This window comes from Pelophylax lessonae (genome assembly GCF_965119305.1).
Source record: "Pelophylax lessonae genome assembly, chromosome: 4".
In the NCBI taxonomy this organism is placed as follows: domain Eukaryota; kingdom Metazoa; phylum Chordata; class Amphibia; order Anura; family Ranidae; genus Pelophylax; species Pelophylax lessonae.
The window spans coordinates 569,201,291-569,214,420 of NC_138771.1; the positions used below are offsets into that span (position 1 = coordinate 569,201,291).

Consider the following 13,130-nt stretch of genomic DNA (forward strand, 5'->3'; position numbering starts at 1 on the left):
CTCTTTCCTTCTCTCTCTCTCTTTGCAGTTTCCTTCTCTCATCATTCTATGGTAATACATACACACCATATCTATTTATAGACTATTATATACAGTCCATGTATCTATCTATAGACGTATAGAGTATTATATAAAGTCCATATATCTATCAATAGAGTATTATATAAAGTCCATATATCTATCCATAGAGTATTATATAAAGTCCATATATCTATCTATAGAGTATTATATAAAGTCCATATATCTATCTATAGAGTATTACATGGAGTCCATATATATATCTATTAGGGTATTACATGCATTCCATATATCTATAGAGTATTATATACAGTCTCTCTATATATCTATTTATAGAGTGTTATATACATTCCATATATCTATAGTGTATTATATACAGTCTGTCTCTCTCTCTCTATATATATATATACACACATCTATAGATTATTATATACAAACTATGTATATATCTATAGAGTATTGCATGTAGTCCATATATCTATATATAGAGTATTATATAGTATATATATCTTATTTATCAATAGAGTATTATATACAGTCTATATATCTATCTATAGATTATTATATACAGTCTATATATCTATCTATAGATTATTATATACAGTCTATATATCTATCTATAGAATATCATATACAGTCTATATATCTATCTATAGATTATTGTATACAGTCTATATATCTATCTATAGAGTATTATATACAATCTATATATCTATCTATAGAGTATTATATACAATCTATATATCTATCTATAGAGTATTATATAGAGTCTATATATCTATCTATAGATTATTATATACAGTCTATATATCTATCTATAGAGTATTATATACAATCTATATATCTATCTATAGAGTATTATATACAATCTATATATCTATCTATAGAGTATTATATAGAGTCTATATATCTATCTATAGATTATTATATACAGTCTATATATCTATCTATAGAGTATTATATACAGTCTATATATCTATCTATAGAGTATTATATACAATCTATATATCTATCTATAGAGTATTATATAGAGTCTATATATCTATCTATAGAGTATTATATACAATCTATATATCTATCTATAGAGTATTATATACAGTCTATATATCTATCTATAGAGTATTATATACAGTCTATATATCTATCTATAGAGTATTATATACAATCTATATATCTATCTATAGAGTATTATATAGAGTCTATATATCTATCTATAGAGTATTATATACAATCTATATATCTATCTATAGAGTATTATATACAATCTATATATCTATCTATAGAGTATTATATAGAGTCTATATATCTATCTATAGAGTATTATATACAATCTATATATCTATCTATAGAGTATTATATACAATCTATATATCTATCTATAGAGTATTATATACAGTCTATATATCTATCTATAGAGTATTATATACAGTCTATATATCTATCTATAGAGTATTATATACAGTCTATATACCTATCTATAGATTATTATATACAGTCTATATATCTATCTATAGATTATTATATACATTCTATATATCTATAGATTATTATATACAGTCTATATATCTATCTATAGAATATTATATACAGTCTATATATCTATCTATAGAGTATTATATACAGTCTATATATCTATCTATAGATTATTATATACAGTCTATATATCTATCTATAGAGTATTATATACAGTATATATATCTATCTATAGTGTTATATACATACAGTCTATATATCTATCTATAGAATATTATATACAGTCTATATAAAGCAGCTCCCCCCTCCCAGTACTATGGATGTGTCCGGACCCTGGTAATAGAATGGATCGGTAGAAGGGATGATCTCGGTATTCTGTAATATGGGGGGAAGCCCCCTAATCACATCCACAGACCATTATCTCCCATACCATCGGCCAGTCTGAGCCCAGACACCCCACCCATCCAGGACCCGTTCAGGGCGGTGTATAGGTAGATCGGAGCCCGATGTACTGACCATGGTGAGGAAGAAAAAGAGAAATCCGGTGAAGAAAGCCAGGAGGTCCGGTCCGGGGGTCGCAGGTCGGCGGGGTGCCCCTGTTGGGGCCATAATTATCCAATCCAAAAATGAAGGAGGAGAGAAGAGTAATGTCTCAATGTATCCACAGATCCCAGGAACAGCGCAATCAACGATCTCCCTGATAATGGGTGCAGAACATCGGCCGCTCTCCACTTTTGTCACTTTAACTCCTCCCCCCTGCTTGTGTCCCGCCTGTGTTCCCTTTACCTGCCCTCCCTGCCCTGCCAGCACAGGGCACTCACTCTACTTCCCAGCACAGGGCACTCCCTCTTACATGGGTGTGCTAGATGTGAATTTGAAGAACTTGAAACATGAGCTGATTGTTTTTCCATTTGTCTCTGGAAATGTTTTACCCGTGCTTGAAGGCCAGATCTTTTCTGACACGTTTTGATCACACGTAAAAATCAATATTGTTTTGCAGGAAAATTATTTTGAACCCTCAAACATTATACATATATATATATATATATATTAGCAGAGACCCTAGAGAATGAAATGGCAATCACTTTTTTTTTATTTCACACAGTATTTGTGAAATACTTTCAAATGCAATTTTTTTTGGAAAAAATACACTTTGATGAATCTTTTTTTTTTTAATCAGAATTTTTTTTTACACTTTAATGAATCTTAATGCAAAAACACTCACTATATATATATAATTATTATTATTATACAGAATTTATATAGCGCCAACAGTTTGCACAGCACTTTACAACATGAGGGAGGACAATACAGTTACAATACAATTAAATACAGGAGAAATTAGACCCCGTTCACACTGCCATGACTTGTCAGGCGACTTGGTCACCTGACAAGTCACGCTCCATTCTGTGCAATGGAACCGTTCTAATCAGAGCGACTCAAGTCAACTCAGATTTAGAAAAAGGTTCCTGCACTACTTGGGGGCGACTTTGGAGCGGCTTGCATTGACTTCTATTAGAGAAGTCGTTTGCAAGTCGCAATTAAGTTGTGCTGCACGGGCGGCTTCAAAGTTGGGGCGACCTTGAGTTGCCCCAGTGTGAACCGGCTATTAGAGGACCCTGCTCTTTAGAGCTTACAATCTAGAAGAGAGAGTCAAGTGAGACAAAAGGTAATAACTGTGGGGGATGAGCTGATGGAGAAATTGGAAGTACAGTTGTTAGTAGTGGGTAGGATAGGCTTCTCTGAAGAGGAGGGTTTTCAGCAATCATCTAAAAGCTAATAGAGCAGGAGATAATCTGACAGATTGGGGTAAGGAGTTCCACAGGATTGGAGAGGCTCTGGAAAAGTCCTGGAGGCAAGCATTGAAGGAAGTGACAAGGGAGCTACAGAGCAGGAGGTTTTGAGAGGAACGAAGAAAGCGGTTAAGTTGATATTTTGAGACTAGGCTAGTGATGTAGCTGGGGGCTAAACTGTGGATGGCTTTGTAAGATGTTAGTATTTTGAATTTAATTTGTTGGGTGAGCAGAAGACAGTGGAGGGATTGACGGAGAGGAGTAGCGGCCGGACACCGAGCGATTGGTAAAGTGGATGAGTCTGGCGGCAGCGAGAAGGGAATTGCAGTAGTCGAGGTGCGAGATGACCAGAGAGTGAACTAGGAGCTTTGTTTTGTCATTGGTTTAAAAAATTTGGAAATGTTGCAGAGGTTGAGGTGGCCAGTGATTGGATGTGGGGGCTTGAGGCTCGGTTCACATTTGTGCGATGCAGGAACTTCCTACCATCCCACCCCCTGTCATCTTCACCCCCCATCAGCTTCCTACCATCCCACCCCCTGTCATCTTCACCCCCCATCAGCTTCCTACCATCCCACCCCCTGTCATTGTCATCCCCCATCAGCTTCCTACCATCCCACCCCCTGTCATCGTCATCCCCCCTGTCAGTCCTACCATCCCACCCCCCATCGGCTTCCTACCATCCCACCCCCTGTCATCGTCATCCCCCATCAGCTTCCTACCATCCCACCCCCTGTCATCTTCATCCCCCCTGTCAGCTTCCTACCATATCACCCCCTGTCAGCTTCCTACCATCCCACCCCCTGTCATCTTCATCCCCCCTGTCAGCTTCCTACCATCCCACCCCCTGTCATCTTCATCCCCCCTGTCAGCTTCCTACCATCCCACCCCTGTCATCTTCATCCCCCATAAGCTTCCTCCCATCCCACACCCTGTCATCTTCATCCCCCTGTCAGCTTCCTACCATCCCACCCCCTGTCAGCTTCATCCACCATCAGCTTCCTACCATCCCACCGCCTGTCATCTTCATCCCCCTGTTATCTTCCTACCATCCCACCCCCTGCCATCTTCATCCCCCATCAGCTTTCTACCATCCCACCCCCTGTCATCTTCATCCCCCCTGTCATATTCCTACCATCCCACCCCCTGCCATCTTCATCCCCCATCAGCTTTCTACCATCCCACCCCCTGTCATCTTCATCCCCCCTGTCATCTTCCTACCATCCCACCCCCTGTCATCTTCATCCCTCCTGTCAGCTTCCTACCATCCCACCCCCTGTCATCTTCATCCCCCTGTTATCTTCCTACCATCCCACCCCCTGCCATCTTCATCCCCCATCAGCTTTCTACCATCCCACCCCCTGTCATCTTCATCCCCCCTGTCATATTCCTACCATCCCACCCCCTGCCATCTTCATCCCCCATCAGCTTTCTACCATCCCACCCCCTGTCATCTTCATCCCCCCTGTCATCTTCCTACCATCCCACCCCCTGTCATCTTCATCCCTCCTGTCAGCTTCCTACCATCCCACCCCCTGTCATCTTCATCCCCCCTGTCATCTTCCTACCATCCAACCCCCTGTCATCTTCATGCCCCCTGTCATCTTCCTACCATCCCACCCCCTGTCATCTTCATCCCCCATCACCTTCCTACCATCCCACCCCCCGTCATCTTCATCCCCCCTGTCAGCTTCCTACCATCCCACCCCCTGTCATCCTCATCCACCATCAGCTTCCTACCATCCCACCCCCTGTCATCTTCACCCCCCATCAGCTTCCTACCATCCCACCCCCTGTCATCTTTACCCCCATCAGCTTCCTACCATCCCACCCCCTGTCATCGTCATCCCCCATCAGCTTCCTACCATCCCACCCCCTGTCATCGTCATCCCCCCTGTCAGCTTCCTACCATCCCACCCCCCATCAGCTTCCTACCATCCCACCCCCTGTCATCGTCATCCCCCATCAGCTTCCTACCATCCCACCCCCTGTCATCTTCATCCCCCCTGTCAGCTTCCTACCATATCACCCCCTGTCATCTTCATCCCCCTGTCAGCTTCCTACCATCCCACCCCCTGTCATCTTCATCCAACCTGTCAGCTTCCTACCATCCCACCCCCTGTCATCTTCACCCCCCCTGTCAGCTTCCTACCATCCCACCCCCTGTCATCTTCATCCCCCATAAGCTTCCTCCCATCCCACACCCTGTCATCTTCATCCCCCTGTCAGCTTCCTACCATCCCACCCCCTGTCAGCTTCATCCCCCATCAACTTCCTACCATCCCACCCCCTGTCATCTTCATCCGCATCAGCTTCCAACCATCCCACCCCCTGTCATCTTCATCCCCCTGTTATCTTCCTACCATCCCACCCCCTGCCATCTTCATCCCCCATCAGCTTTCTACCATCCCACCCCCTGTCATCTTCATCCCCCCTGTCATCTTCCTACCATCCCACCCCTGTCATCTTCATCCCTCCTGTCAGCTTCCTACCATCCCACCCCCTGTCATCTTCACCCCCCCTGTCATCTTCCTACCATCCAAACCCCTGTCATCTTCATACCCCCTGTCATCTTCCTACCATCCCACCCCCTGTCATCTTCATCCCCCATCACCTTCCTACCATCCCACCCCCCGTCATCTTCATCCCCCCTTTCAGCTTCCTACCATCCCACCCCCTGTCATCCTCATCCACCATCAGCTTCCTACCATCCCACCCCCTGTCATCTTCACCCCCCATCAGCTTGCTACCATCCCACCCCCTGTCATCTTTACCCCCATCAGCTTCCTACCATCCCACCCCCTGTCATCGTCATCCCCCATCAGCTTCCTCCCATCCCACCCCCTGTCATCTTCATCCCCCCTGTCAGCTTCCTACCATATCACCCCCTGTCATCTTCATCCCCCTTGTCAGCTTCCTACCATCCCACCCCCTGTCATCTTCATCCCCCATAAGCTTCCTCCCATCCCACACCCTGTCATCTTCATCCCCCCCTATCAGCTTCCTACCATCCCACCCCCTGTCATCTTCATCCCCCATCAGCTTCCTACCATCCCACCCCCTGTCATCTTCATCCCCCTGTCATCTTTCTACCATCCCACTCCCTGTCATCTTCATCCCCCATCAGCTTCCTACCATCCCACCCCCTGTCATCTTCATCCCCCATCTGCTTCCTACCATCCCACCCCCTGTCATCTTCATCCCCCTGTTATCTTCCTACCATCCCACCCCCTGTCATCTTCATCCCCCATAAGCTTCCTACCATCCTACCCCTGTCATCTTCATCCCCCCTGTCATCTTCCTAACATCCCACCCCCTGTCATCTTCATCCCCCCTATCAGCTTCCTACCATCCCACCCCCTGTCATCTTCATCCCCCTGTCATCTTCCTACCATCCAATCCCCTGTCATCTTCATCCCCCCCTGTCATCTTTCTACCATCCCACCCCCTGTCATCTTCATCTCCCATCAGCTTCCTACCATCCCACCCCCTGTCATCTTCATCCTACCTGTACCCCACTGCCAGCTTCCTACCACCCAAGCCCCTTAAATTAACTGGTGCACATCATATATGATGGACGCAGGGGCAATTTTTTTCTTCCAGTGAGAACATGGACACAAGGACATTTGTCCTTCCAGTGAAACCACCAATGCAGGGGATTTTTTATTTCAGTGACACCAAGGATGCAGGGACAATCTTTTTTCCAGTGACACCACAGATGCAGGTGCATTTCTATTTTTTTTTGGGGGGGCGCAAGTAGCTGGTCTTGCCTAAGGCGCAAAATAGTCTAGCACCAGCCCTGATTGGAAGCAGTGGGAGGCGATCAGCTGACCCAGAGAGGAGGTGTAGATTGAAAATAGGATAGGTCTAAGAACAGAACCTTGGGGGATCCCAACAGAGAAAGGAAGAGGAGAGGAGGAAGTAGAAATGTAAGTAACGATAAAGGTGCGGTTGGATAAATAGGATGAGAACCAGTGAAGAGTACAGTCACGGAGACCAAAAGCGTGGAATTTTTTGAGGAGTGGGGGGTGGTCAATCATATCAAAGGCAGCAGAAAGATACAGGAGTAGGAGTACAGAATAGTGTCCATTGGTTTTGGCCGTTAGTAGATTGTTAGTTTTAGGAGAGCAGTTTCTGTGGAGTGTTGAGGCCGAAATCCAGACTGAAGGGGATCAAGAAGGCTATTCTCGGCAAGGTGGTCGCTCAGTCGGTTGTAGACCAGACGTTCAAGGAGTTTGGATAAAAAGGGGAGCAAGGAAATAGTGCGTAGGTTGTTAAAATTGGTTGGGTCCAGTGAGGGCTTTTTAAGTATGGGGCTGACTAGTGTATGTTTTAGAGAGTTGGGGAAAATGCCAGAAGGAGGGAGAGATTGAAGATGTGGGTTAGAGAGTGTAGAATAGAGCCAGAGGGTGAACGTATCATTGGCGAGGGAACAGGATCCAGAGGGTAGGTGGTTAACTGGACGTTAGCAAGTAGTTTAGCAACCTTGTCTACAGTGGGGGGGTTGAATGAGGGAAGTAGTGATTTTATATGTGGGCATGAAGTGTAAAGCGTGAAAGGTATCTGAACAGCAGAGATCTCTTCATGAATTGTATCAATCTTCTGTCTGTAGGGATTGGCGATCTCCTGGGCATTGAGTGAGTTAGTGGGTGGAGGTAGTGGAGGATGAAGTAAAGAAATGAAGGTATCGAAGAGTTGTCAGGGACGGGATGAAAAGTTATTGATGAGAGTGATAAAATAGGTCTGCTTAGCAGTGTGAAGACTGGAATTGTATTTTTGGAGGGCAGATTTATATTGGTTGAAATCTTTCTGAGACCTAGTCTTACGCCATAGGCGCTCAAGAGCACGGCTATACTTTTTCAGACTTCTAGTGTTATCTGTTTGCCAAGGTTGAAGGGGTCGGGGCCTGATTCGATGTGTAGTGAGGGGGACCAGTGTGTCCAGGGAGGCTAAAAGTGAAGCGTTGTAGACAGAAGTGGCTAGGTTGGTGCAGGACAGGGGTGCAATTTTGTCAGAGAGGTGGTCGGTAGCAGAGAAGAGAAGAGTTGAGATGGCGTAGGTTTCTACGGGTAACTGTAAGGCAGTTGGAGGGAGAGATTGAAGCTTATAAGGTAGTGATCAGAGAGAGGGAAAGGATAGTTGTAGAGGTTGCATGGAGTGCATAGGTGGAAGAAAACAAGGTCAAGGATATTGCTTTCAGAGTGAGTAGAAGCATGTATCCATTGCTTTAGGTCAAAGGAGGAGGTTAGACTGAAAAGTTTGGAAGTGGCGGGAGTGTTAGTATTATTAGGGATGTTGAAGTCGCCGAGAACGATTGTGGGGATTTCAGAAGAGAGGAAGTAGAGTAGCCAGGTAGAGAAGTTGTCAAGAAAGGTTGATACTGGTCCAGGGGGTCAGTAGATCACAGCTATCCTGGAGAGAAAAGACGAATGCAGTGTGCCTCTAATGAGGGAGTGACAGAGAGGGAGGTGGGTGAAGTACCTGAAAGGCGCTATGTGGGGCTAGAAGAATCCAGACACCCCCTCCCATGCACCCACTGGGTCTGGGGAAGTGAGTCCAGAGAAGAACACCTTGGGATAGGGCAGCAGAAGACGCAGTGTCGGATTTATGAAGCCAGGTTTCGGTAATGGCAAGTAGATTAAATGAGTTAGCGATAAAGAGGTCATGGAGAGACGTGAGTTTATTACAGACAGAGCGAGCATTCCAAAGGGCCCAAGAGAAAGGGAACCTGGACTTGGGAAGAAGGGAGATGGGAACTAAATTGTGCTGATTGCGGCTGAAGGCAGAGGATGCAGGATAATAGGTGTGTTGAGTACAGGTAAATGATTGAGGCCCAGGGTTTGGGATATATTTCCAGGAGAAGCAAAAAGGTGAGGGAGGTAATATGAGAGTGTGATTTATATGAAGGGACATGCCCCAGTGTCCTGGAGATTTTGTTTGTGTGTAGATTTAGAAATAGCAGGAGATGGTAAGTGCAGTAATAAGGAGAGGACAGAAGTGAGGGTGATATATATAAGCTGTGGGGTGGAGAAGAAGGATGAAGGAGAGAGAGTTTAAGGATAGAGGACACAGCTGTCAGAAGGAGTGGTAGAGTGCATGTCACAAGGAGAAAGAGCTGAAGGGTAAACAAGGTCAACTGTAGTCTGTGTGGTGTTTATCTCAGCCTTTCCCGTGTTCATTCACTTTGTGCATTCGCTGAAGTGCAGAGTCAGAAGTGCTCCCACTTATACAAAAAGCTCCACAGCAAACGTGCCTTCCTCAAGAGATGCTTATATACTGTTGGAGATGGGGGGTGGGTGCTTTCCAATAAACTAATCAGGAGTTAATAAAGTATGACTGGCTAAACAGAGCAACATTTTCACTTTAGAAACAGACTTACAAGAGGACAGCTAATAAAGATAAGAACAGGCTACAGATGGTTAAGCAAAATAAACATACCACAGTATAAGACAAAACATAAGGAGAGCAGTTTTCAGTATCACAGCTTTGGGTGGAGTTGCAGCAGTATGAACATACTTATATATACATATAGATTAATCTCATACATTTAGAATATCATCAAAAAATTATTGTATTTCAGTAATTCAATTTAAAAAGTGAAAATCATATACTATAAATAGATGTGTTACACACAGAGTGATACATTTCAAGCATTTCTTTCTTTTTATTTTGATGATCATGGCTTAAAATTAGTGAAAACTCAAAATTCCGTATTGGAATTAGAATATTACACAAGACCAATACATAAGACCAATAAAAAAAAAAAAATGTTGGCTTACTGAATAGTATGTCCATGTACAGTATAGTTTTGACTCAATACTTGGTTGGGGCACCTTTTGCAGGAATTACTGCATCAATGTGGCGTGGCATGGAGGGGATCAGCCTGTGGCACTGCTGGGGTATTATGGAAGCCCAGGTTGCTTTGATAGTGGCTTTCAGCTCATCTGCATTGTTGGGTCTGGTGTCTCTCATCTTCCTCTTGGCAATACCCCCCCAGATTCTCTATGGGGTTTTGGTCGGACGAGTTTGCTGGCCAATCAAGCATAGTGATACGATGATTATTAAACCAGGTATTGGTACTTTTGGCAGTGTGGGCAGGTGCCAAGTCCTGGTGGAAAATTAAATCAGCATCTCCATAAAGCTGGTCAGCAGAGGAAAGCAAGAAGTGATCTAGAATTTCCTGGTAGAGGGATGTGCTATGAACCAACACCAGCAGATGACATGGCTATATATACAGTATCTAGGGCCATATATACATTTTTGTTCTGGGGGGGGGGGGGGGGGGTTAGCAGTAGGTACTAAGTAAAACTCTTTTTAAATAAAAAAAATTGCGCCAATTTAAAAAAAGCTGGAAAAAGGAAAGAAATTTGTGTTTCATATAGTAAGTAATAACATTCTTAATTCTATTTTCTCAGATCATCTTGAAAATTGAGCCTGATTTCAGTTTTGCCTTCTACCAGTTCTTATGAATATTCCCCAGTTTGGTTGGCTATTGTCCAGTCTAAAGCTGGGTACTGGCTGAAGGAAAAAAACTGACAGATCACTTTACTAAAACTTGCTGTGTTAGTACAGCGATCTCCCCAGCTGTGCTATTGTGTTCCCCCCCCCCCCCCATCCTCACCAGAACACAGTGGACAGTGCCCTCAGCGATTGGACTGCACATAGGGTGGTGCGCTGTAATAGCCAATCTTACTGGGCAGGTGCAAAGTGCACCATCTTGTGGAAGGAAGCACAAACTGTTTTTCTTTGTTAACCTGGCATACCAGACAAGAGAAGTGGCACTGTGCATTGTTCATACATACAGAGCATACCTGACATGACAGGAAGGAAGTGATTTGCAGCGCGCTAGCAAAGAAGTGAGTGTGGCAAAACATTAGAGTGGAGGGTCTAAGGGACATGGTTAAACAAAACCTGGGCTTTCTTGTACCTTTCAAATACATTGAGGCAGGGGCCTCCATAATTGCTGTTGTGTTAGGCTGTTAGGCCCTGACTTTTCACATGTATCAATTTGGGATCTTTACTGGGCAGATGCAAAGGGCACCATCTTGTGGAAGGAAGCAGCAAAGCACACACTGATTTTTTGTTAAACAGGCATACAGGACAAGAGAAGTGTTACTTTGCAGACACCGCAGAGTCCATACATACAGAAAAATAGAAGATACTTAGAATACAGCGCACCCGGGAAACACAACAGTATCACAACAGCAATTGAAGACTCAGCACAGCCTTAGTCAATGTCATTAAGGCCCTGTTCACATGTAGAGATTTGTCATCACGGGCTGGTAGTATCCCCGTGATTCTGCCTGCAATTCCAAATCACACTGCAACGCTGGCAAAACGCAGCACGTGTGTTTGTGTTCCATTCATTTTTAGTGGCATCAAAACATGGTGTGGTTTTGGATCCTTGTGTGATAAATCACTCAATCACAGCAAAACCACACCACATTTTGGTGTCACTAAAAATGAATAGAACACAAACTCACGTGCTGCATTTTGTCAGCATTGCCGTGCGATTTGGATTAGAATCTGGGTGTGGCGGCAGGCGGAATCACAGGGATATTCTTCCCACAATCCCGCATTATTACAGAAACAGTGCATATTTTTAGCACTGATTACTGTAGTAATGTCACTGGTACCCCCAGAAGTGTCAAAAATATCAGTTAGGGATCCGATCTGTCCGCCGCAATGTCGCAGTCCCACAGAAAATCACAGATCGCCGCCATTACTAGTAAAAAAAAAAAAAACAATAAAAATGACATAAATCTTTCCCGTAGTTAGTAGACGCAATAACTTTTGCGCAAACCAATCAAAATACGCTTATTGTGATTTTTTTTTTACCAAAAATATGTAGCAGAAGACAAATTGGCCTAAAATGTTAAAAAATTTTGATTTTTACATTTTTTTTTGAGAATGATATATAGCAGAATGTGAAAAATATTGTTTTTTTTTTTTTTTCAATATTGTCGCTATTTTTTTGTTTATAGCGCAAAAAAAAAATAATCTCACAAGTGATTAAATGCCACCAAAAGAAAGCTCTATTTGTGGGAAAAAAGGACATAAATTTTGTTTGGGTACAGCGTTGCATGACCGTTAAAGTAACACAGTGCCAAATCGCAAAATAGGGCCTGTTCAGGAAGGGGGTAAAATCTTCAGGGGCTGAAGTGGTTAAATAGGGATTAAAAGCCTTCAGTCAGCATTCAAATGTAATAGCACAGCACTCCATACATCTAAGGGTAAATCTCAGAATGTTCCAACTGGTATGTGAATGTGCAGATAGCACACACATGCAGAGAGAGAGAGAGAGCCTGTTCATTTGTAGGTCTTCTTCCTTTTTTTCAGAGCCAATCTTTGTCATAAAATAAATAACACAAGAGCAAAAAAAACAAAAAAATCCCTCCTGCCCACTGTGCTTATATTTAGAATGGCAGGATTGGCTTTTGTAAGAGATCAGCAACCTTACACCTATTTTGCACTCCAATGTTGAGACTGAGGTATGCATTGCAAGCATGAAATAAGAGGAGGGAAAAAGAGATAGTTTGAAAGAGTTTATAAAAGAACAAAAGAAAAAAAATGAACTCCACCTGTTCTAGCAGCCCTGAACTTGATCCATGGTTGAAATTCAGATCTAGAATACAGCGCACAGAGAGAGACACGCCTGGTGGTTGTTGGTGACCTGCCCTCCTAGAGTTAAGGTTAAGGTCTAGACTCCAGCACAGCAGCACTGCAGAGAAAGATGAGATGATCCTTCCACGTGGTACTGGCAGCTCGAAGAGAGGAGGAGCTGATCTTTTGTGTCAGTGGGCAGGATAGGTGCTACCCGCTCCCTTCCGCTCTGCTCTCAGTGCTGCT

The 13,130-nt window shown here is 43.6% G+C and overlaps 1 protein-coding gene across 1 annotated transcript in view; it reads right to left on the reverse strand.

The window, feature by feature from the left end:
- The window catches only part of LOC309552781 (tumor necrosis factor receptor superfamily member 10B-like), a 54,347-nt gene extending 52,192 nt beyond the window's left edge, over window positions 1–2,155 (reverse strand). The window contains exon 1 of the mRNA XM_082253695.1: window positions 2,008–2,155. Within this exon, the coding sequence (XP_082109821.1) occupies window positions 2,008–2,100 (93 nt within the window). The 5' untranslated portion in view covers window positions 2,101–2,155. The remainder of the gene's footprint in view (window positions 1–2,007) is intronic.
- Between the last annotated feature and the right edge of the window lie 10,975 nt (window positions 2,156–13,130).